At 43.6% G+C, this 26,517-nt stretch overlaps 1 protein-coding gene across 1 annotated transcript; it reads left to right on the top strand.

The window, feature by feature from the left end:
• Window positions 1-20,369: 20,369 nt before the first annotated feature.
• On the top strand, window positions 20,370-26,273 carry LOC134497148 (uncharacterized; the record flags this gene model as incomplete). Its single annotated transcript, XM_063302842.1, has 4 exons — window positions 20,370-20,415; window positions 20,499-20,876; window positions 21,635-21,744; window positions 25,917-26,273. Coding segments are annotated over exons 1-4 (891 nt in total), but the record flags the coding sequence as incomplete, so codon positions are not given.
• Window positions 26,274-26,517: the final 244 nt, after the last annotated feature.

A 26,517-nucleotide genomic window follows, 5' to 3' on the forward strand; every position in this document is an offset into this window, starting at 1 on the left:
ACAGGAGAGCTTATTGAAACAACTGTTTTTTTTAGGAGTTCAGTCCGAGGTCCAGGTGCTGGAGTATGGAGAGAACCTGAGAAGACCTGGAGAATCCGTCCGTCTCTCCTGCCAAGCCTCCGGCTTTGACTACAGCAGCTCCAACATGCACTGGCTGAGACGACCCCGGGAAAAGGGCTGGAATGGGTTGCAATGGTAGATTATGATGGAGAAACCTACTTCTTGGACAAAGTGAAGGGGCATTTCACCATTTCCAGGGACGATTCCCGCAGCCAGCTGTATCTGCAAATGAGCAGCCTGAAGCCAGAGGACACAGCAATCTATTACTTTGCAGGAGACACAGAGAAAGGAAGTATTTGCTATGCCTTGAGTTATTAATAATAATAAAAAAAATAATAAAAGCATGACAGGAAATGAATGAATGAAATGAATTAAGTTAAAAACTCCAGTTGTCATATGTTCTGCTGCTTTGGGGGGATCTTTTGAGCCTGAGGCAATCAAATTGGGAATAGTTTAAAAAGAATCCATGACAGGGGGAAGGAAATATTAGGGCAAGAGAATGTACTAGGAAGCTTTTATATATATATTTACAAAAACATTAACATTTCTTGAGAGGTACAAATACGGACTCATTACCTACATTTCTTCCTTGATGAATATTTCAGTTCAATCCCATTAGATTCTCTGAATACCGCCATCTCTCCTCAGTGGCTGAAAGCGAAGAGGAACTGAGGAGCCTTATGATGAAGGTGAAAGAAGAAAGTGCAAAAGCTGGTTTGCAGCTAAACCTCAAAAAAACCAAGATTATGGCAACCAGCTTGATTGATAACTGGCAAATAAAGGGAGAAAATGTAGAAGCAGTGAAAGACTTTGTATTTCTATGTGCGAAGATTGCTGCAGATGCTGACTGCAGTCAGGAAATCAGAAGACGCTTAATCCTTGGAAGAAGAGCAATGACAAATCTCGATAAAATAGTTAAGAGCAGAGACATCACACTGACAACAAAGGTCCGCATAGTTAAAGCAATGGTGTTCCCCGTAGTAACATATGGCTGCGAGAGCTGGACCATAAGGAAGGCTGAGCGAAGGAAGATCGATGCTTTTGAACTGTGGTGTTGGAGGAAAATTCTGAGAGTGCCTTGGACTGCAAGAAGATCCAACCAGTCCATCCTCCAGGAAATAAAGCCAGACTGCTCACTTGAGGGAATGATATTAAAGGCCAAACTGAAATACTTTGGCCACATAATGAGAAGACAGGACACCCTGGAGAAGATGCTGATGCTAGGGAGAGTGGAAGGCAAAAGGAAGAGGGGCCGACCAAAGGCAAGGTGGATGGATGATATTCTAGAGGTGACGGACTCGTCCCTGGGGGAGCTGGGGGTGTTGACGACTGACAGGAAGCTCTGGCGTGGGCTGGTCCATGAAGTCACGAAGAGTCGGAAGCGACTAAATGAATAAACAACAACAAACTCCTCAGTTAAATTCTTTTCTATATGATGCTCATTTGTCTTCCCTTCTATATTAATAGATATTCAATTCCCTTAATCCTGATACTCCCTCCCCACCGCCGGGAAGAGCCAAGAAACCGAACTTTGGGAATTGCAGAGATCCTCTCCCAGAATCCTCCTGGGTCCGTTGAGTTTGGACTCTCTTCCTGCCTTTGGTAGCTGCCTGGCAGTTCCTGCTGCCACCCCCTCCCCACCCAGGGATGCCTCGACCTGCCATCCCCTCCACTACCATCCGTGTGGGGGGAAGATTGTAATTGCTCAGCCTCTTTGCTCAACAGGGAAATTAAATGGAAAATAAATATTGAAATAATTCCTATGGTTTCACCCTGTAGTTTTCGATCTGGGATGAAGGAAAATAAGCCCCTCAACTTCCACATGGCAATTTTAGATTTCTATTTGATCAAATGTAGCCCTGCTCTTTATCTCAGGTACAAATAAGTCAACACTCCTGTCTTGACTCCTATAAGGACTTGCCCAAAATCTCAAAATTCTTTAAAAAAAAATCCACATTATGTGAATAGAGAGTGTATCTCCTTTATCCAAAATTATATATACATTCAGGGATGATAGAAGATTGTACTTCAGTTTTCATGCATTTCTTGCATTCCAACTGGGAGAAGGCAAAGTGAATGATGATCTTTCTCAGCCATTTGGGAAAAGGTTGGTTATAAACAAATTTCTTGGCTTTGCGACGTGCGGACCATCAACGATTGTGCTATGCTTATCATTATCAGTAGTTTATTCTACATCACATGATCTTTTCTGGCAAAATGTCCAGAGATGCTCTTCAAGTGAGATGGGTGATGATGAAAACTGAAATATAAATGAATAAAAATAAAAAGTCTAGTTTTATTGGCACTCCATATTTATAGAAAAATCTCCCATCCTTTTAATTTTGAAATCACCTAGGCCATCCCTTTCTGACTCTTAAGAAGCCATTAAATAATTCTTGTTGGGTGCTTGCCAATCTTAGTGTCAAGAACTTAAATGATACATAAACCATCACGTGTTTTATTTCTCATGTCCTGACATTATAGGCTTTCCTGAGAGAACTTGCCCATAATTTCAAAAGAGTTTCAAAGAAATCTGCCATGTGAATGGAGAGAGTGACACTTTATCCAAAGACATTTGTAAATTAAGGGACAATTCTCCTCTCCTCTCCTCTCCTCTCCTCTCCTCTCCTCTCCTCTCCTCTCCCCTCTCTCTTGTGTGAAATATACCTTCAAGGAAAGGTGGATGGTCAATGCACTGAGTGCCTCTTTTATCCTGAGGACTGTATATTCCGTGACAGCTTCTGCTTTAATTTAAGGATAGGAAATGGCCAAAAGTGGTCCTGTGAATGTAGAGATGGAATTTTTGTAAAAAAAGTGGAATACAGTTTGAAGAAATAAAGAAAAATATAAACAGGATAAAATAATGTTTTCCTCTAAGTCTCATATTTAGCAAAATCTCTTGCAAATGAATGGCAGAAGAAGGACAAGAGGTGCTAAGAATTATTCTCCTCTCAGAGAGAATAGAGAACTGGTACAGAGCAGATTTTGACCAATGATAAGCCCTTCCAACCCGGTCTGCCTGGAGTAAAACGACGGCGAGGGAAGACTGAGGTGGACCTGCTTCAATCTGGCTGGAACAGCCTCTTCTGGTTGGAGGTCTGCAGAGAGGGTCTGGCTCCCCACCAGTTAGAGAAGGTTTGTACTAGACGACCGAGATGGTCCTTCCCTACTCGTTTTTACATGATTTCATGATATTTAGGAGAAAAAATAAGAATACACAATCTCCAGAAAATACAGTATCTCATAGAATAACCCATCAAAAGGAATTTCCTATTATATAACAAAAGAGCAGCTTTGGATTTCTCCCTAAACCAGTTTACGTTCCCTGGAGCTCTTTCATTTCTTCGGAGCCCTAATTACCATTTCTTAATGCAAGAATCTGCTTGGAAAGTTAAGTAGATGCCTCCCCTCCTCAGGTTTTCCACCAGGGGGCAGTTGCCACACTGAAGAGCTTTGCATATGTGTGGGGTGGGGGTGGGGGAGGGGGAGGGGAGCAAAGGAATGGTCTACAGGCCTTGTCTCGCTTCGGAGGCATCATTACATTTACTCTCATTTTCCTGAGAGGCCACTGAAGGCAATTCAAAGAAATTTAACATCCCAAGAGATTACATTTCTCACCATGAAGCCACATTCGAGTTGAGAACGGATGTGCTTTCCTAAATATAGAACAAACTGAATGGTTTGGAAAATGAAAAGTCATTTATTCGTGTTTCTCAGTCCACGGACTAAGTGTAGAAATATTTTTATTAGTATTCGTATGAATGATCTCTGGGCAGCTAATAACCCATAAAAAATGGGAAAAAAAAAACCCAATATACAGTATGTAATCCATAGAGTTGCCGAGTAAAAAACCAAACTAATCAGGAACACCCTACAGGCTTCAGATATATTTACTTTTTTTAATCCCAACTTTCAGACTTCATTGTGTATGCAAAATTCAAAAGTGGCTTACAAATTGGGCCTTATGGCTTGGTCTGCATTCACTTATTTTGGGTGTCTTCCAAAGAACGTGATCAAGAGAACAACTGTGGAGCAACCATTCTGAACTCCGATGTGCCATACTTTCCATGTCCAGCTCTAACTTGGCTGTTTATGGAAATTTCAGGGCATGATTTCTTCCTGTTACCTTAACACCCTTACTTAAAATGAGGAGCTTCTGTCAGAAGCTTATTCCAGTGTAAAACTGCCCTTTCTTCTATGTCCTGTATGTGAAAGGTGTGTTGAAAGACATTTTTACCTCAATGCCCTGAGGGGCTCTTTTATGTTGAGCAATATGTAAATCAGGCCACAATTTCCCCTTTAAAGGAGCCCCGTGGTGGTTTCTCTTTTCAGGCTACACCCACCAACACAAAGTTTCTGCAGTCTCCGAAACCCTCACCTGTCAATTCCCCTCCAATTATTAGAGGGAGCAAAAATGATCCTGTGGCTGAACTTGGTGTCCTTCCTAGCAGTCCTCAGAGGTAATTGTTTCTATCATATTCCGGTCCTTTTCAGCTTAATTCTTTTATACAGGAGATTTCACCCAAATACCTTTCTTTGTAGGTGCCCAGTCTGAGGGCCAGTTGGTGGAGTCCGGTGGGGATGTGAGGAGGCCTGGAGAGTCCCTCCATCTCTCCTGCCAAGCCTCTGGATTCGACTTCGGCAGCTCTGACATGGACTGGGTGAGACAGGCACCTGGAAAAGGACTGGAATGGGTGGCTTACATAAGCTACACTTCAGGTACCATTTCCTACTCGGACAAAGTCAAGGGACGCTTCACCATCTCCAGGGAATACTCGAAAAGCCAACTCTATCTGCAGATGAACAGCCTGAAGCCGGAGGACTCGGCAGTCTATTACTGTGTGAGAGACACAGTGGGAGGAAGTGAGTCTGAAGCCTGGCAAAAACCTGCTATTTCTCAGAGCAGCCCTGGAAATTCATTCATGAACCACACTTTGAATTGGTACACTGCAGTTGTGAAGAATCATACCAAAAAAAAAAAAAAAGCAGAAAAATATTCTCCCTGGAAAAGAAAAAAAAAAAAGCACATGAAAAGACAGAGGTGGAAGAGAGAAGCTGGGAACAAATGCAGGACCTTTGTTAAGCTGCCAATCGTATTTGCTGTGAGGAAAGGAAGTCAGAACCTGTTCATAATCCAAACCTCATCCGCGCTATAAAACTTCATGAGAATCTAGAACGTCAGAGCAGAGACTGGCATTTTGATCCAGAAGGCTATGCAAATTCAGGAGCAGTCCTGCTCAAATGAGACACATGGCCTTTAAGACATGGTTTTACTGTACCTCCCATAAGATAGACCTGCTGCTTCATATATTTGTTAAGGATTAAAAAAAAAAAACTGCCTTGACTGGTGTTGGGACTTGTTCAGCATTCAAAGACCATGTCTAAAATGTCACTTGAAGGAACTCTCCAAGAACAAAGCAGCCCTTTGCTCTTTTATCCTGAGGGCTATGTAAATTCAGTGACAGCTTCCTGTTCAAAGCAGCCATATCATCCTGCTCTCCTGCTACACTCATGAACTCAAACTTTGAGTGCTTGTCTGAATGTTTTCCCATCAGTAGGAATCCTCCAATCTTTAGAGCAAGCAGAAATGACACTCTGGTAAACCTCATGTTGTTATTAGCAGTGCTCAGAGGTATTATTTTCCCCTCCAGAGAGAGGGGTTTTTCCTCCTTGTTTTATGTTTACCTGCAGGAGGCCTTATAAAGCTATCTTTCTTTTTAGATGTTCAGTCTGAGGAACAGTTGGTGGAGTCTGGAGGGGACCTGTGAAGGCCTGGAGAGTCCCTCCGCCTCTCCTGCCAAGTCTCTGGCTTCCCCTTCAGCAGCTATTGGATGAGCTGGGTGAGACAGGCCCATGGGAAAGGACTGGAATGGGTGGCAGTGATTGGTAGATCCTCATCTCCAATTTATTATTCGGATAAAGTCAAGGGGTGGTTCACCATCTCCAGGGACAACTCCAAAAGCCAGCTGTATCTGCAGATGAACAGCCTGAAGCCAGAGGACTCGGCAGTCTATTACTGTGCGAGGGACACAGTGAGAGGAAGTGAGTCTGAAGCCTGGCAAAAACTGCCTGTTCCTCAGGGCCGTTCTCCAAATTTCTTTGGCAATAACAATTTAGCTTCATTAATTAGGATTCTTCCTTCGTGTCTTCAATTTGCAGTTCAGCCTTAAATCATTCTTTCTGGATGAACCAGACTCTTTTCTTTTCTGCCATTAATCAGTCCCTCACCTCAATTTCTGATTCCATCCAGGCTGATGTTTCCTCAGTCCAGTCCTTTCTGAACCCCCCTCTCATTTCCCCCCACACAGTTTATCATATCCCCATTTTAATTTCTTTCAAACCTTAGGATTCTGCTTCCGGCTGTCATTCCAGAAACTGCTTTTTTGGCCTTTCAATCAAACGGCTGCCAAAACCCTTCCCAGGTACAGTTCACAGACTTACCAGTGGAGTACGTCCATTTACTTTTCTTACCTCTCCTGGTGGATGCAGTTTCCCTTCTGGAAACATGTATCCCCCTTTCCTGCCCCTATGACTTTGATCTCCCAAGGAAAAACTGTACAGGGCTTAACCGGATTCATACTCCTCATGGCAGGCGCCAATACCGGAAACACAAATGGGGGCTGGTCAATCATTCCAACTGTGACTGTGGGAATGTCCTGCAAACTTTACATCGCATCACGATGGAAGGCTGTCTCGGAATGCTTCCTGCCATTTTTTAAATAATTAATTAAATTAAATGGAAAATAAATATTGAAATAACTCCTATGGTCTCACCTTGTAGTTTTCAATCTGTGATGAAGGAAAATCAGTCCCTCAACTTCCACATGGCAATGCTAGATTTCTATTTGATCAAATGTAGCCCTGCTCTTTATCCCAGGTATGAATAAGTCAACACTCCTGTCTTGACTCCTATAAGGACTTGCCCCAAATCTCAAAATTATTTTAAAAAAAATCCATATTATGTGAATGGATAGTGTATCTCCTTTATTCAAAATCATATATAAATTCAGGGATGATAGAAGATTGTCCCTTAGTTTTCCTGCATTTCTTGCAGTCCAATTGGGAGAAGGCAAAGTGATTGATTATCTTTCTCAGCCATTTGGCAAAAGGTTGGTTATAAACACATTTCTTGGTTTTGTGACATATGGACCTTCAACGATTGTGCTATGCATATCATTCTCAATGGCTTAGTCTACATCACATGAACTTTTATCGTAAAATGCGCAGAGATGCTGTTCAAGTGAGATTTGGTGATGATGAAAGCTGAAATATAAATGAATAAAAATAAAAAGTCTAGTTTTATTGGCACTCCATATTTATAGAAAAATCTCCCATCCTTTTTCTTCTGAAATCACCTAGGCCATCCCATTCTGTCTCTTAAGAAGCCATTAAATCAGTCTTGTTGGGTGCTTGCCAATCTTAGTGTCAAGAACGTAAATGAGGCATAAACCATTACTTGTTTTTTTTCTCATGTCCTGACATTATAGGCTTTCCTGAAAGAACTTGCCCATAATTTCAAAAAGTTTCAAAAAAATCTGTCTTGTGAATGGAGAGAGTGACTCTTTATCCAAGGACATTTGTCAATTAAGGGACAATTCTCCTCTCCTCTCCTCTCCTCTCCTCTCCTCTCCTCTCCTCTCCTCAATGGAATATACCTTCAAGGAAAAGAGGAAGGTCAATGCAGTGAGTGCCTCTTTTTTTTCTGGAGGACTCCATAATCAGTTACTGCCAAAAATGGTCCATTGTATCTACACATGGAATTTATCTAGGAAAAATAAATTTTGAAGAAATAAAGAAAAATAAAAAGAGGATAAAATTATGTTTTCCCCTAAGTCACATATTTAGCAAAATCATTTGCAATTGAATGGTATAAGAAGGACAAGAGGTGCTAAGAATTATTATCCTATCAGAGAAATTACAGAATTGGTACAGAGCAGATTTTGACCAATGATAAGCCCTTCCAACCCGGTCTGCCTAGACTAAAATGAGGGTGAGGGAAGAACAAGGGGGACCTGCTTTAATCTGGCTAGAAGAGCCTCTTTTGGTTGGAGGTCTGCAGAGAGGGTCTGCTTCCCACCTTTCAGGGATGCTTTGTACTAGATGACCGAGATGGTCCTTCCCAACTCGTTTTTATATGATTCATGATATTTAGGAGAAAAAATAAGAATACACAACCACAAGAAAATACAGTAACTCATAGAATAACCCATCAAAAGGAATTTCCTATCATATAACAAAAGGGCAGCTTTGGGTTACTCCCTAGGCCGGCTTAAGTTCCCTGGAGCTCTTTCATTTCTTCTGAGAAATGAAAAAAATCACCACTTCTTAATGCAAGAATCACCTGGGAAAGTTATGGAGATGCCTCCCCTCCTCAGGTTTTACACCAGGGGGCAGAGTTGCGACACTGAAGAGCTTTGCATATGTGTGGGGAGGGGGTGGGGGAGGGGAACAAAGGAAAGGTCTACAGGCCTTGTCTCACTTCGGAGGCATCATTACATTTACTCTCATTTTCCTAAGAGATCACTGAAGGCAATTCAGAGAAATTTAACATCCCAGGAGATTACATTCCTCACCATGAAGCCACCTCCAAGTTGAGAACAGATGTGTTTTGCTAAATATAGAACAAACTGAATTGTTTGGAAAATGAGAAGTCATTTATTTCTGTTTCTCAGTCTACGGAGTAAATGTGGGAGAGGTGTCTTTATTAGTCTTTGTATGAATCAACTCTGGGCAGCTAATAACCCATAAAAAGCCCATACAAAATGGGAATGGGCCCCTCCCCCCCAATATACAGTATGTAATCCATAGAGTTCCCGAGTAAAAAAACCTTCAAATAGATTTATTTATTTATTTATTTATTTTAATTCCATCTTTCAGACTTCGATGTTTATGTAAAATTCAACTCTGGCTTACAAACTGGGTCTTATGGCTTGGTCTGCATTCACTTAATTTGGGTTTCTTCCAAAGAACGTGGTCAAGGGAACCACAGTGTGCCATACATCCTGAACTCCGATGTCCCATCCTTTCCATGTCGACGCTCTAACGTGGCTATTTAAGGAAATTTCAGGGCATGATTTCTTCCTGTCACCTTAAAACCCTTAGTTGAATTGAGGAGGTTCTGTCAGATTTGCTTTAATTATTCCAGTCTAAACTGCCCTTTCTCCTATGTCCTGTATGTGAAAGGTGTGTTGAAATAAATCTATACCTCAAAGTCCCGAGGGGCTCTTTTATGATGAGTGATATGTAAATCAGGCCACAATTTCCTCTTTAAAGTATCCCCATGGTTTCTCTTTTCAGGCTACACCCACCAACAGAAAGTTTGTGCAGTTTCCCAAATCCTCACCTGTCAATTCCTCTCCAATCATTAGAGGGAGCAAAAATGATCCTGTAGCTGAACTTTGTGTCCTTACTAGCAGTCCTCAGAGGTAATTGTTTCTATCGTATTCAGGTCCTTTCCATCTTAATACTTGTATACAGGAGATTTCACCAAAACACCTTTTGTTTGTAGGTGCCGAGTCAGAGGGCCAGTTGGTGGAGTCCGAAGGGGACGTGAGAAGGCCTGGAGAGTCCCTCCGTCTCTCCTGCCAAGGCTCCGGATTCAGCTTCAGCAGTTATGCCATGGGCTGGGTGAGACAGGCCCCTGGAAAAGGGCTGGAATGGGTGGCATGGATGACCTCCAATTCAGTTAGCATTTACTACTCGGACAAAGTGAAGGGATGCTTCACCATCTCCAGGGACAACTCCAAAAGCCAAATCTATCTGCAAATGAACAGCCTGAAGCCAGAGGACTCGGCTGTCTATTACTGTGTGGGAGACATAGTGAGAGGAAGTGAGTCTGAAGCCTGGCAAAAACCTCCCATTGCTCAGAGCTGCTCTGCAAGTTCATCCATGAGCCACAATTTGAACTGGTACACTGAATTTGTTAAAGACTATACCCCCCAAAAAAAAAAATCACAAAAAGTTCTTCTCCTGAAAAGAACCCACAAGCACAAAAAAGGCAGTGACAGAGCTGGAAGAGGGAGGCCAGGACCAAGTTCAAAACCTTGCTTGCCTGCTAATAGCATTTTCCGTTAAACAGGACTAGAGGAGAGGAGCTCAGCCTGGAGCCAAACAGAAACCCCCGTTGTCCAGAGCTGCCTCCATCCACACATTTGATCCGTGAATTTCATGGATGAAAGAGGAGAGTTTTCGCAGGGTACGTTTAAGTTGCTGAGCAGGACACGGGCCCTGCAGCCCCTGTGTGTTCTTTGAGGGAAAGAGAAGGCTGAAGCGGGGTGGGGGGAGAGGAGAGCATCCCTCCTTACAGGCCTCTGCAAAAGGGAGCATGGAAGGGATTGGGCAGAGCCAGGAGTCCCTGGATGGTCTGAAGCATGTCTTGCATCCAGACAGGCCAGTGGTGGGCATTTAAGAGGAAAGAGAAGTTGATTGGGTTTTTTGTGTTGTTGTTTATTCGTTTAGTCGCTTCCGACTCTTCGTGACTTCATGGACCAGCCCACGCCAGAGCTTCCTGTAGGTCGTCAACACCCCCAGCTCCCCCAGGGACGAGTCCGTCACCTCTAGAATATCATCTATCCATCTTGCCCTTGGTCAGCCCCTCTTCCTTTTGCCTTCCACTCTCCCTAGCATCAGCATCTTCTCCAGGGTGTCCTGTCTTCTCATTATGTGGCCAAAGTATTTCAGTTTTGCCTTTAATATCATTCCCTCAAGTGAGCAGTGTGGCTTTATTTCCTGGAGGATGGACTGGTTTGATCTTCTTGCAGTCCAAGGCACTCTCAGAATTTTCCTCCAACACCACATTTCAAAAGCATCGATCTTCCTTCGCTCAGCCTTCCTTATGGTCCAGCTCTCGCAGCCATATGTTACTACGGAGAACACCATTGCTTTAACTATGCGGGCCTTTGTTGTCAGTGTGATGTCTCTGCTCTTAACTATTTTATCGAGATTTGTCATTGCTCTTCTCCCAAGGATTAAGCGTCTTCTGATTTCCTGACTGCAGTCAGCATCTGCAGTAATCTTTGCACCTAGGAATACAAAGTCTTTCACTGCTTCTACATTTTCTCCCTCTATTTGCCAGTTATCAATCAAGCGGGTTGCCATACTCTTGGTTTTTTTGAGGTTTAGCTGCAAGCCAGCTTTTGCACTTCCTTCTTTCACCTTCATCATGAGGCTCCTCAGTTCCTCTTCACTTTCAGCCATCAAAGTGGTATCATCTGCATATCTGAGATTGTTAATGTTTCTTCCAGAGATTTTAACTCCAGCCTTGGATTCCTCAAGGCCAGCTTGTCGCATGATGTGTTCTGCGTACAAGTTGAATAGGTAGGGTGAGAGTATACAGCCCTGCCGTACTCCTTTCCCAATCTTAAACCAGTCCGTTATTCCGTGGTCTGTTCTTACTGTTGCTATTTGGTCGTTATACAGATTCTTCAGGAGGCATACAAGATGACTTGGTATCCCCATACCGCTAAGTACTTGCCACAATTTGTTATGGTCCACACAGTCAAAGGCTTTAGGATAGTCAATAAAACAGAAATAGATGTTCTTCTGAAACCCCCTGGCTTTTTCCATTATCCAGCGGATATTGGCAATTTGGTCTCTAGTTCCTCTGCCTTTTCTAAACCCAGATTGTGCATCTGGCAATTCTCGCTCCATGAATTGCTGAAGTCTCCCTTGCAGGATCTTGAGCATTACCTTACTGGCATGTGAAATGAGTGCCACTGTTCGATAGTTTGAACATTCTTTCGTGTTTCCCTTTTTTGGTATGGGGATATAAGTTGATTTTTTCCAGTCTGATGGCCATTCTTGTGTTTTCCAAATTTGCTGGCATATAGCATGCATTACCTTGACAGCATCATCTTGCAAGATTTTGAACAGTTCAGCTGGGATGTCGTCGTCTCCTGCTGCCTTGTTATTAGCAATTCTTTTTAAGGCCCACTCAACCTCAGTCTTCAGGATGTCTGGCTCTAGCTCACTGACCACACCATCAAAGCTATCCCCGATATTGTTATCCTTCCTATACAGGTCTTCTGTATATTCTTGCCACCTTTTCTTGATCTCTTCTTCTTCTGTTAGGTCCTTGCCATCTTTGTTTTTGATCATGCCCATTTTTGCCTGGAATTTGCCTCCAATGTTTCTAATTTTCTGGAAGAGGTCTCTTGTCCTTCCTATTCTATTGTCTTCTTCCCACTAGGCCTGCTTCGATTTCCTGGAGCAGAGCCCGGCCATCCCAGACCCGCTTCCTCTTGGCAAGACAAGCATCTCCCTGGAGAGCCGGGCCTGCTTCTGCTCATCCTGCCACCAGGGGCAGCGCCATCCCACAGAATCCCATTGCCCATGGTGGGAGGGGCAGGTCACTGAAACCAGGAATTCCTCCAGTTCTGAGGCTGATGATTCTCGTGGTGGGTGGCGAAGACTCATGGAGATGGCCCCGTGTGTCCTGTCCCAGGCCACTCAACACAATATACGAGGGAGGCAGTCGCAAACTTTCCTGAGGAACTCGTGAAGGAACCAAACAGTTGGCCAAGGCCGTGTAAGCAGTGAAGCGAAGTCCAAGGGTCCAGATGTTTTAGGAGGGTCCAGATGTTGTATGATATCTAATGTGGCAAGACATGGTTTTACTTCCTATAAGATTAACCTGCTGCTTCATATATTTCCTAAAGAAGAAGAAAAAAATCTGCCTTGACTGGTGTTGGGCCTAGTTCAGCATTCGAAGACCATGTCTGAAATATCAGTTGAAGGAGCTCTAGAATTTCAAAGCAGCCCTTTGCTCTTTTATCCTGAGGGCTATGTAAGTTCAGTGACAGCTTCCTGTTCAAAGCAGCCTTATCATCCTGCTCTCCTGCTACACCCAAGAACAGGAAGTTTGAGTGCTTGTCTGAATGTTTTCCCATCAGTAGGAATCCTCCAATCTTTAGAGCAAGCAAAAATGACACCCTGGCTAAACCTCATGTGGTTATTAGCAATCCTCAGAGGTATTATTTTCCCCTCCAGACAGAGGGGTTTTTCCTCCTTGTTTTGTGTTTACCTGCAGGAGGCCTTATTAAGCTATCTTTCTTTTTAGGTGTCCAATCTCAGGTCCAGTTGGTGGAGTCTGGAGGGGGCGTAAGGAGACCTGGAGCGTCCCTTTGTCTCTCCTGCCAGGCCGCTGGCTTCACCTTCAGCAGCTGCCACATGGGCTGGGTGAGACAGGCTCCTGGAAAAGGGCTGGAATGGGTGGCATTCATTTATACTGATCCCAGTGGAAAGTTCTACTAGATGAAGTGAAGGGATGCTTCACCGTCGCCAGGGACAATGCCAAGAACCAGCCGTACCTGCAAATGAACCACCTCAAACCAAAGGACATGGCAGTCTATTACTGCCCAGCTAACACAGTGAGAGGAAGCGAATCGGAAGCCAATCAAAACTGCTCATTTCACCCAACAGCTCTGCAAACGTCTCTGAAAACAAAAATACAGTGTCATTAATTAGGTTTCTTCCTTCATGCCTTCATTTTGCAGTTCACCCTTAATTCCTTATTTCTGGAAGAACCAGCCTCTTCTCTTTATGTCCATATAATCAGTCCCTCACCTCAATTTCGGACTCCATCCAGGCTGATGTTTCCTCAGTCCACTCTTTCCTGAACCCCCCTCTCATTTCAGCACACACAATTCTTCAGAACCCCATATTAATTTCTTTCAAACTTCAGGGTTCTGCTTCCTGCTGTCATTCCAGAAACTGCTTTTTTGGCCTTTCAGTCAAATGGCTGCCAAAACCCTTCCCAGGCACAGTTCACAGACTTACTCATGGAGTTTGTCCATTTCCTTTTCTTACCTCTCCTGGGGGATGCAGTTTCCCTTCTGGAAACATGTATCCCCCTTTCCTATTACTTAGCCTCTTTGACCCCTGCAATATAAGCCAGCGTTGGGAAGAACAGCTACTCCCCTCGATTAATTAGATCCCTGTATGCAGAACTGTTCATCAGAATACCTGTCACTCAACCTATTTCCATGGCCTGCTCTTTTTAGGACATCTCTCTCTCTCCCTCTGACATTAGCAGCCCTATATGTCCACATCTGCTTTTGGACCGGCCTTGAAGCCACTGCAAACAATGCAGCTTGTCCTTTCTTTTAATGATGAGAGAAGGAGTCACACTGGGTGTCAAGTTTTTTCTGACATACCTTTAATCCTTCATTTATTTCTCCTGTTGCAATCCTGTATATCCGCCAACTCAGCCTCAATTTGGGAAATACTCTTTTGAGCCTTGCTTCTCTCTAGAGGATTATTGGTAGCCATATCATGAGGTTAGGTGCATGCATCTGTGAGTTCAATTAGTGGAAGAGGGTTTTAACCTCAGAGAGCAAGTGCTGGCAATGCACATCTTAGGATCCCTTTCTAAAGTGTACTTTTTTCCAGCACAGGAGGACTATGTAACTCTCTTCTCCTTCTCCCTCTTTGCTGGAGAGCTCACAAAATCTCCTTTTTCTCCAGCTGTCCCATCTGAGATGCCACTGCTAGAGTCTGGAGGGAATGTTAGAAGGCCTGGAGAGTCCCGGCATCTCTCCAGGCAAGCTTCTGGTTTTCCCTTCGGCAGTTATGGCATGTACTGGATGATGCATTTAGATTCGTTAGTCAGAACTCCTAATCTGTTTTCTTGTTCCACAGTTCAATACTCTTTGATCGTCTCTGCGTGGCAAGAACTTCTCAAAGTTCTTTCATGCAGGTCCTTCATTTTTATTCAATCTACTTTCATTTCTACTTAATCTGGAGGTGCGATGAGCCCATTAGTGTGATTCCCCAGCCCACACTACTTTGACTCTAGTTATATCATTTGGTTAGATTGCCATCGGGGATAAATAGGTCATAATCAGACTATTGTTAAGGTTCTTCTCATGGTCAGCCAGATATTTAGAATGGGTGGCAATCTTGGCCTCTTATCAACTCATTCCGAAGGACCTGGGATGGGCAGATGCTTTATTTTAATAATATTAAAGATATTGTTGTAGGATGGAAGCTGTTCCAAGGAAAGCTGCCTTTTGCAATTGACTGGTGGTGATTTTGTCAAGGCCGATGGTCTTCAAGCGGTGTTCCAGATGTTTTGGAGTTACACCCCAGGTCCCTGTTACAGTCAAAAACACGCCCAATGTGTGAAATCGATGCAACTGCTGAGCTAAACCCCCAATTAATAAGGGGCTCTGCAAAGGTTTCCAATATGTTTTCTGGGATTTCAGCTTTGAGACCTGGATGATGCATTTAGGTTCGTTAGTCTGAACTCCTAATCTGCATACTTGTTCCGCAGTTAAGTCCACATTGAGTGTCTCTAGCTTACCAAACCTTCTCAAAGTTCTTTCGTGCAGGTCATTCCTTTTTTTATTCAAAAAATGACATTCACTGGGTCCGACAGTGTCATAAAAAGGGGCTGGAATGGGCTGTGGGGGAGAGAGGAACCTGCTCCTTCGACAAAGGGAAGGGACACTTCACCATCTCCAGGGCCAATTCCAAAAGCCAACTCAGCAGGGCAGCATGGAGTGCTTGAGAACAATCTCCAGCGAGGGTTGATGAGTACCAGTGGAAGAGAATATTGGTAGCTCAGGGCTGAACTGTGGAGTCCTTCGTCTTCCCTGAACTTGGCTGTTTCCTTGCAGGCATTTCCTTACCTGACTAGGCAACACCTTCAGTGCTCGAAGGGAGTGGGGCTCGCTCTTTGCTGAGACACAGTAGGTTGCCCTGTCAGTGTTGGTGGGGTGCAGTTTCCCCCCGGGTAGTTCCTTGATGGAACAGTTTGCTGCCTGGTTGTTCTTCTGAGTTGCCAGTTCCTTGATTGATTAGGGGATCCTTTCCTGCTTGAAAGCTTGTCTGGTGTTAATCTTGGTGGTAATCCCTGCTTATTTGGGTGTTGATTGCTGGCTGGAGGTATTCTGCTCTGTTTCTTCCTTTCTAGCTTTTTTCTTGCCTCTCTTAAATGGTGTGCAAATGACCTTCATCTCTAGGTGCCTATGGATGTCTGTCTTGCATACCAAGCTTCCAGGAATCCCATCACGAAGGACGTTCACTCAGCCCTTTCATATATCCCCTCTCATTAGCTCCTCTGCTGTAGTGGCATTCCATCCACTCCAGATTCTCTGGTCTCACCCATCTATGGTTTCTCCCAGTAGAACTTATTGTCGGACTGTCCTGCTTCCCCAACCTCTGATGAGGACCTGGTCAATCTGGGCAACGCCCGAGCCACCCTCTCTTAGTTCCGGTCACTCTCAACTCTGAGGTAGGCGGTGGAAACTTGAGGGTCTCTCTGCCCAAGCACCCCTCCTGCTAAGGTAGGTACCAGCTGGGATTCGAACCCCAGTCTTCCACATTAAAGGGTGGAGTTCTAAACACTACAAAATCCAGAACCTATAAATATTCATGAATACACATATACATATACGTATATACCCTCAAGAACAGGTTAGCTGAGGGACCGCCTCTTCCCGACTTCATCAGCCCGTCCCACCCGATCATGCAGAGAGGGCATGCTACGGCCCCCATCGACAAGAGAATTCCATCTGGCAGGGTCCAGGAGGTGGGCCTTCTGGGCAGTAGCGCCCGCCCTTTGGAACATCTTGCCCCCGGAGGTGAGATTAGCCCCATCGCGCCTGGCCTTCCGGAGGAAGTTGGAGACCTGGCTCTGCCACCAGGCTTGGGCAGGGAGGAGAATGAACATACTTGGGGTTGGCTAGTGCCTTGAAGGGCCCTTCCTACATAATGACTGAAGGAGATCACAGCCATCTGGATTTCACGAGGTGGGGTAGTTAATAAATTGTTGTAATTTTAGTTTTATTTTTAGTGGGATTTTATTAGAATTTTATTGTATATTTATTAGAATTCTATTGTATACTTATTGTTCTGTATTAGAAACAGCCCAGAGTCCCTCCGGTCGGAGGAGATGGTCGGTGAGAAATTTGAGAACTAAATAAATAAATAACCAACCCTCACCGTGAAGCCATGTCGACAATACTCCTTTCCACAGCAGATGTGCTTTGCTAAATGTAGAGCAAAATGAATTTTTGGAGACTATAAGTACGATATTCGTATTTCTCTGGTTACAGAGAGAGTGGACATGGTAGCATTAAAATTAACAGAAGTAGCATGAGATAATTAGAATTATTATTTCAGTTTGTATGGCTTCCCATCTTGTGGAAACAACTCTGGGCAACGAGCAGCTCTTAAAATCATCATACAAAATTGCCATCCCAAAAATCAATATATAAAATCCACACAACTGCCAAATTAAAAACCAATGTACTAAACAAAAAAAGACCGCACAATGTCCAGCTATTTCTCCCTTGGCTGTGATTTGATTCTGATTTTGTGACTTGGACATCTAAGTGCAAATCAAATGTGGCTTATTATGGTGCCTTAAGGCTTGGTCTGCATTAGTTGTTTTGGGTTTCGTCAAAGAACGTGGCTGAGGGAACCGCTGGGGAGCAAACATGATGATCTCAGATGTGCCATCCTTTTCATGTTCGGTCTCTCACGTGGCTATTTAAATAATTTTCATTGGATGTTTTCCTCCTCTTATATATAAACACTTTCCGGAACTGCACCGGTATTATCAAACCTTGCTTTACTTACTCTGAATTTTTTAATAGTAATATTAAAAAAAAAACAATAATAATAATCCATGACTGTCTTGATTTTTTTTTTTAATCTGGAAGTTTATTTGAAATATTGTGTGCAAAGACATATTTACGGCAAAGCCCTGAGAGGCTCGTTTATTCCAAGCGACAGGCAAATCAAGGCACAATTTCCCCTTTAAAGGAGCCCCATGGCTTCCTTTTCAGGCTACACCCACCAGCACAAAGTTTCTGCTCTTTCCCAAATCCTTTCTTATCAGTTCCCCCCATTCCTTAGAGGGAGCAAAAATGATCCTGTGACTGAACTTGGTGTCCTTCCTAGCAGTCCTCAGAGGTAATTGTATCCTCCCTATTCTGGTTCTTTCCATGTGTTCTGCTTGTACACGGGAGATTTCACCAAAACACCTTTCTTTGTAGGTGTCCAGTCAGAGGGCCAGTTGGTGGAGTCTGGAGGGGATGTGAGGAGGCCTGGAGAGTCCCTCCATCTCTCCGGCCAAACCTCTGGATTGCTGGAGGAAATCGGAAGCCTGACAAGATATTCTCTTCTTGAATTGAAGACGAAGGGAACCTCTGCCTCTACAATTGGAAAAGACTGGTAATGGTACCTGGTATTGGGAGCTCTTGCACACAATACCGTATCTGACGATCACTGAAATAATACCTGTGGTTGTCCCTTTGAACTTGCCTACTTCTCCAGCAGCTTCCATGAGGATAAAATAGAAATTATACTAAACAATTACGATGAAAAGAGTGGTGGTCCTTTGCTCATTTTTCTCCAGCAGGCTAAATTGCTCAGCCTCTCCATGACTTCTCTCTTGCCCGTATTGGAGCAACCCCTTGGTGATATATGGAAGAGGCGCACAAAATCTGCCTGAATTAAAAGGGTCCCATCCAAGGAAATATTTAAAATGAAAGCCATGGAAAAGGAATTTTCGAAGAACTCCTATAGTTTCAAACAAACTTTTATGGAGGGTTCATTCTAACTACATTATCCAGGAATCCATGATTTGTGGTCCTCTCTACTGAGCAAAATTCTCTGCTCCATACAGATTAAGGATGAAATGCCTTCTTGCCTCACTGTTTCACACTTCTCAGCTCTATAGAATTTCTCAACAGCAGGGACCATAAGAATTATTCTGCTCTCAACAGAGACTCAAAACTAGCACAGACCAGATTTTGACAGATGATCAATGCTGCCGTCCTGTGTGCCTAGAGGGAACCTTGGATGAGGGAGGGACAGGTCAAGCTTGGCTCAGTGTGGGTAGAGCAGTCGCTTTTGGTGGCAGGTCTGCAGACAGGACCGGGATGGCCACCTCTTAAGGACGGTTTCTATGAGATGACCTAGAAGGTTTTTCCTAACTAATTCATTCTATGAATTTATGAGATTTAAGAGAAAAGAGAAGACACCCCCCCCCATTTCGAGAAAATACAATCTCGCAGAAAGTAACCCATCGAAAGCAATTTCCTATAATATAATGGAAGATCAGCTTCGGATTTCTCCCTAAACCTGCTTAGATCTCCTGGAGATCCTTCATTTCTTCTTAGCCATAATTCCTATTTTTGAATGCAAGAATCTCCTTGGAAAATTAAGTAGATGTCTCCCCTCCTCCCATTTTACAGCAGGGGGCAGTGTTGTCACACTGAATCGCTTTCCCTATGTGTGGGGTGGGGGTGGGGCAGAGGAATAAAGCAATTGTCTGCAGACTTTGTCTCATTTTGGAGGACAGTTTATATTTACTCTCTTTCCTAAGAGATCACTGAAAAAGAAAAGCCACATCTCAAGAAGCCACAGTCTTCACTCTGGCCATGTCTGAGTTGACAACAGATGGGTGCTGCTAAATAATGAGCAAACAGAATTCTTTGGAAAACAGAGATGTATTTCTGTGTCTCACTCACAAAGAGAGGGTATTTGGTCAGGTTAATATTAATGTGGGACTTGCCATTATTATTATTTCGATTTTTATGGCTGCCCATCTTGCAGAATCAACCTTGGCAGCTAGCAGCCAATGAAATCACCATAAAAACTAGTCACCACCATCACCACCCCCAGTATCTAAAATCCATCCAACTGCTGAGTGAAAACCAAGCTAATAGAACAAAAAAGACTCCACAGGGTCCAGCTATTGCTAATTTGACTGTGATTTCTTTGATTCTGATTTTGCAACTTCGACTTATAAGTGCAATTCCACACTGCCTCGCAAATTCTGCCTTATGGCTTGGTCTACATTCCGTTGTTTTGGGTTTCTTCAAAGAACATGGTCAAGGGAAGAACTGTGGAGCAAAGATCCTGGACTCAGATGTGGCCTTCTTTTCCTGTTCAGTCTCTAACAGGGCTGTTTAAATGATTTTCAGCACATGGTTTATTTTTCTCGTCTTGAAACACTTTCCCCAACTAATGAGATTTAATCAGATCTTGCTTTACTTATTCTCATCTAATTCTCTCCTTTTTTGTATGTACTGATAATAACAATAAAAAAGTCTTGCTTGATTGTTCTGAGATGTTTCCATCCATTCAAATTCATATGTGAAAGCTGTGTGCAAAGAAATCACACCCCAATGCCCTGAGGGGCTCTTTTATCCCGAGCGATATGTAAATCAGGACACCATTTCCCCTTTAAAGGAGCCCCATGGTTTCCCCTTCATGCTACCCCCACCAACACAAAGTTTGTGCACTTTCCTGAATCCTGTCCTGTATTTCCCCTTTGTTCATTAGCAGGGGCAAAAATGATCCTGTGGCTAAACCTGGTGTCCTTAGTAGTAGTCCTCAGAGGTAATTCTGACTTCTCTATAGAATTTACTTCAATTTGCTGTTTTTGTATATAGGAGGTTTCACCAAAACACATTTCTTTGTAGGTGTCCAGTCTGAGGTCCAGTTGGTGGAGTCTGGAGGGGACGTGAGAAGGCCTGGAGAGTCCCTCCGCCTCTCCTGCCAAGCCTCTGGCTTCGACTTCAGCAGCCATTGGATGAGTTGGGTGAGACAGGCTCCAGGAAAAGGACTCGAATGGGTGGCACTCATATGGCCAAATTCTGGTACTCACTACTCTGCCAAAGTCAAGGGACGCTTCACCATCTCCAGGGACAACTCCAAAAGCCAAGTCTATCTGCAAATGAACAGTCTGAAGCCGGAGGACACGGCAGTCTATTACTGTGCGGGAGACACAGTGAGAGGAAGTGAGTCTGAAGCCTGGCAAGAACCTTCCCTTGGTCAGAGCTACTATGCAAGTCAGCTCAGCCCCAGAAAACTGCATTTTCCCAGGAGACTTGAGAGGGACCTGAGAAAGCTGCCTGAGAGCCAAGTGGAACGATGATATGATCTTGGCCTGGCCATTGTGGCAGCTGTTTTCCATTTGGATGGGAGGAAAGTGGAAAATCTGAACAGAAAAAAAAAAAAAAAAGAATAGTTTAAACAAAGCAAAAGAAGAGAAAAACTACTGAAAGGTGTGAAAGGCAAAGTGCTCACTAGTTCTGCTCTCCAGAAATCTCTAGAAATACAAAATTGGATTCAATAATTAGAATTCTTAATTCTTTTATTGGTTTTTCAGTTCAACCTTAATTTAATCTCTCTTGAGACCCAGATCCACCCTATGGCTCTTTCTTTACAGTTGTTTGATTTTCTGTGTATATATTTCTCTGTCTCCCTCCCAATCTCTCTCTCTCTCTCTCTCTCTCTAAACACAGACACACACAGACACACAGACACACACAATTGTATACACAGACCCACACACTCACACAAACAGAGATATATATAGGTATTTGAAAGTTTAAATATGTTTAAAATCATATTCCCCTGTTAGCAGTAGCAATGTAGCCAGGTAATAAAATTAGGATGCTGTAAGACCTCAAATAGTTTGGTGTGGTGTGACACCGAGGAAGGGGGCCAATGCCAGAAAATTGTTGGAGGTACTAGCCAATCCAGCATGCCTCATTAGCATGTGTATTAGCATGTAAATTGAGTCCATCCCATGATGCAACTCTTCATGTTTCAGAGGAAGCTGATTGTTCCACTCCAAATTCCACTTTTCTCTCTTCATCCTTCTTCAAGACTGGGCGCTATGTGCACGGCTGTGTGCTGCTCCATCTTTCTGGGGGCCATGTGGTAGGCTTGGAATTCCCCTTTCTACAGGCAGGTCTTACAGCTATAGGGCTAAATGTGAATTAATTTAGGGAAGACAAAAGAAGAACAAAGATGTCATCCTTTCTGAATGGAAATGTAACTGGACCTTCAATAAAATGAGTAAGATATTCCTTTACTTTACTTTGAACCTACTCTATCTAAGCATGTAATTATTTATGCTGGGAGGGCTGAGTGTTTAAGATCAATAACCTGTGTTCCTCTGACATGCTCATTAAAGCTATCTCTGATAATATTCTTTTTCTTTGCACAGCTCCTCTGCTTTGTAAGCTCTGCTCCAATTCAGTGGTCCTGGCTGTCCACTAATTGGCTTCAAAAATAAGGCATAAAAATATCAGGCCCAGGGTAGCCTAAATGAGGTCATGTTCTAATACTTATAATAGCAAAGGAAAGTAAATCAGGGGTTCTCAAGTCAATTCCGAGGAAAGTCGTGTTCTAGGAATTCTAGGAAAAGTGCCTCCCCACCTCCAACACAAGAATGACCTTCACAGCCCTAATTATTGAGAGCCCAGATTCTATCCCCATCTCCCTTACTGGACCTCTTTTGCTCTTCTAGAACTCAGTAACTTCTTCCCACCTCTCTTCCCCTCTTAGAATACAGACATCTCCTTGGGGAATTAAGCCCTCTGCCTCATCTTCAATGGTTTTACACTAGGGGGCACTGTGGGTGTGAATAATCCCTCTGAATATGGAGCAAGTAGAAAGGGTGTACTCAGAGGAGATGACAGTTCTGAGCCTTCTTCCTAGATAGGAACAAAGAAAAAGAAGAACAAGGGCTTCAATCACAGTTGCCAAGGACCTGGGTGAAAAGCCAGTTCTTCAGGGACCTTTCAAACACCAGTAGGACGGGGGCCATTTGAATCTCAGGGGAAACCGAGTTCCAGAGGGCAGCTGTGGTGATCAAGAAGTGCACTGCTGGGATCCCAATCAATGGCATTCTTTCATCGAAGGAACCGTGAGCACGGTAGCCCTGCCAGATCAGATCACCCAGGCAGACACTCTGGGAGACAGACAGTTCTTCAAGTAACCAGACTTTATGGCACATAGGGCTCTATAGATAGTGAACAGCACCTTGAATCGCTGTCAGAATCCAACGGGCAGCCAGTGCACCTGGCAAAGCAGAGATAGTACATAGGCCTACAGATGCAAGCCTATCACTGCCTGCTGCTGAATTCTGGACCATCTGAAGCTTCTGGGTAAGGTTCAAGGGCAGCCCCATCTACACCCTGTTGCAGTTGTCAAGTCATGAAGAGGCCACGGCACCAGTGGCTTGTTCTGAGTTTAGGAGAAAAACTAAGAATTCTCCCATCCAAAGAATATACAACCGGTCATAGAGTAACTTTTCAAAAGGGATTTCCTATCAGGAAGGAGAAGAACAGCTTTGGATTTCTTACTAGACCTTCTAAATCCCCTAGAGATCCTTCATTTTTTCTGAGTTTCACTTCCCCTCCTGCAACAGAAGAATCTTCCTGGTGAGTTTGATGACGCCCTCTTCCTCATCACTTCCACAAGGGAGCAGCACTTGCACCCTTAGTCTCGGTGGCCATGAGGGATGGTTTGGGCAGGGAAATAAGACTAGTGGGCACAAATATAATGTCATTTCTGAGGTTGATTGTATCTTCTGATACTAGGCTCCGAGGGTTCCCTCAGAGAATCTCAGGATAATTTAACTTCTCAAGAGACTAAATCGTCAGACGTGAAGCCATGTCTGAGTTTAAAACAGGTGATTTCTTACATACAGAAGAAACTGATTTTCTGGCTGAATACAAAGGGAGTTATTTATCTCTCTCATTCAGCCAAGACAGTGTATGTCATCCTAATGTGATCTGAGTCTGAATTTGTGAGTGGGGTGGATACAACTACTGTGGCTCACAAATTGTTCCTCAAAGCTTGATCACCATTTAACATATTCGGAATTTTTCCAAAAAACTAACAAACAAAAACAAGAGGTCAAGGAAACAACAGGGTAGCGAACTTCCCAACTCTCATAAGGACTTCCTCATGACCTCAAAATAGTTTCAGAGAAATCTCTAAAGTTAACAGAAAGAGTGATTGTTTTATCCAAAGACACTTGTAAATTAAGGCAACAGCTCTCCTCTCCTCAACTCTCCTCTACTCCCCTCTCCACTCCACTCCTCTCCTCTCCTCAACTCTCCTCAACTCTCCTCCCCACTACTCTCTTCTCCCCTCCCCTCCTCTACCCTCCTCTGCTCTCCTCTCCTCTACCCTCTCCTGTGTGAAATATACCTTCAAGGAAAGGTGGAAGGTCCATGCACTGAGTGCCTCTTTTATCCTGAGGACTGTATCTTCAGTGACAGCTTCTGCTTTAATTGAAGGATAGGAAATGGCCCAAAGGGGTCCGGTGAATGTAGAGATGGTGTTTATGTTAAAAAAGTGGGATACAGTTTGAAGAAAAAAAGAAAAATAAAAAGAGGATAAATTTATGTTTTCCTCTAGGTCTCATATTTGGCAAAATCCTTTGCAAATGAAAGGTAGAAGAAGAACAAGTGGTGCTAAGAATTACTCTCCTCTCAGAGAGGATAGAGAACTGGTATAGAGCAGGTTTTGAAAAATGATAAGCCCTTCCGACCCGGTCTGCCTGGCGTAAAACGAGGGCGAGGGAAGAACGAGGGGGACCTGCTTCAATCTGGCTGGAACAGCCTCTTTTTGTTTGAGGTCTGCAGAGAGGGTCTGGCTCCCCACCAGTGAGGGATGGTTTGTAGTAGATGAACAAGATGGTCCTTTCCAACTCGTTCTTACATGATTTCATGATATTTAGGAGAAAAAATAAGAATACATGACCTCAGGAATATACAGTATCTCATAGAAAAACCCATTGAAAGGAATATCCTATCATATAACAAAAGTGCATTTTTTTATTACTCCCTAGACCAGCTTAACTTTCCTGGAGCTCTTTCATTTCTTTTGAGCCCTAATTACGATTTCTTAATGCAAGAATCTCTTTGGAAAGTTAAGTAGATGCCTCCCCTCCTCAGGTTTTCCACCAGGGGGCAGTGTTGCCACATGCAATCACTTTTCATATATGTGGGGTGGGGGTGGGGGTGGGGGAGGGGAATAAAGGAAGGGTCTACAGGCCTTCTCTCACTTTGGAGGCATCATTACATTTACTCTCATTTTCCTGAGAGACCACTGAAGGCAATTCAGAGAAATTTAACATCCCAAGAGATTACATTTCTCACCATGAAGCCACATCTGAGTTGAGAACAGATGTGCTTTGCTAAATATAGAACAGACTGAATTGTTTGGAATATGAAAAGTCATTTATTTCTGTTTCTCAGTCCATGGAATCAGTGTAGGACAGGGCGTTTTTTGAGTCTTAGTACGAATTAACCCTGGGCAGTTAAAAACAGATAAGAAGTGCATAAAAATTGCAACCCAAAAACCTCACAATGTTTGTCATCAGTATGGCTGCTGAGTTAAAAACCAAACCATTAAGAAACATTATACAGGTTTCCAATGATTTATATTCCAACTTTGAGACTTTGATGTGTTTGTAAAATTGATCTGTGGCTTATAAATTGGGCCTTATGGCTTGGTCTGCTTTGACGCAATTTTGGTTTCTTCCAAAGAACGTGGTCAAGACAACAACTGTGGAGCAACCATTTTGAACTCCGATGTGCCATCCTCTTTATTTCCGGACTGTAACATGGCTATTTGAGGAAATTTCAATGCCTGATTTCTTTCTGTCACCTTAAAACCCTTACATTAAGTGAGGAGCATCTGTCAGAAGCGTTAATTATTCCAGGGTAAAGCTGCCTTTTCATCTATGGCCCATGTGTGAAAGGTGTGTTGAAATAAATCCATACCTCAAAGCCCCGAGGGGCTCTTTTACGCTGAGCAATATGTAAATCAGGCCACGATTTCCCCTTTAAAGGAGCCCCAGGGTGTCTCTTTTCAGGCTACACCCATAAAACAAAGTTTGTGCCCTTTCCTGAATCCTTTCCTGTCAAGTCCCCTCTATTCTTTAACGGGAGCAAAAATGATCCTATGGCTGAATTTGGTTTCCTTCCTAGCAATCCTCAGAGGTAATTGGTTCCCTCCTATTCAGGTTCTTTCCATTTTAATTCTTGCATAAAGAAGAGCTCATTAAAACAACTTTTATTTTAGGTGTCCTGTCAGAGGCCCAGTTGGTGGAGTCCGGAGGGGACGTGAGAAGGCCTGGAGAGTCCCTCCACCTCACCTGCCAAGGCTCTGGGTTCAACTTCGGGGGTTATTGGATGAGCTGGGTGAGACAAGCCCATGGAAAGGGGCTGGAGTGGGTGGCACGGATAAGCTCTGGTTCTGGTTCCAGTACTTACTACTCGGACAAAGTGAAGGGACGGTTCACCATCTCCAGGGACAACTCCAAAAGCCAAGTCTATCTGCAAATGAACAGCCTGAAGCCGGAGGACTCAGCAGTCTATTACTGTGCAAGACACACAGTGAGAGGAAGTGAGTCTGAAGCCTGGCAAAAACCTTCCCTTCCTCAGAGCAGCTCTGCAAGTCAGCTCAGCCCCAGAAGGCTGGATTTTCCCAGGAGACTTGAGAGGGAGCTGAGAAAGCTGCCTGAGTGCCAAGAGGAAGGAAGAGCTGATCTTGGCCTGGGCATTCTGGGATCTGTTTTCCATTTGGATAGGAAGAAAATGGCAAATCTCAGTACAGAATATACATTGAATAGCGTCTTTTCTTTTTTTAAATCCTCCTTAAAGACAGCAAAGGGAAATTGTTCTCAAGTTC

This window comes from Candoia aspera, chromosome 4 (genome assembly GCF_035149785.1).
Source record: "Candoia aspera isolate rCanAsp1 chromosome 4, rCanAsp1.hap2, whole genome shotgun sequence".
NCBI classification, from domain to species: Eukaryota; Metazoa; Chordata; class Lepidosauria; order Squamata; family Boidae; genus Candoia; species Candoia aspera.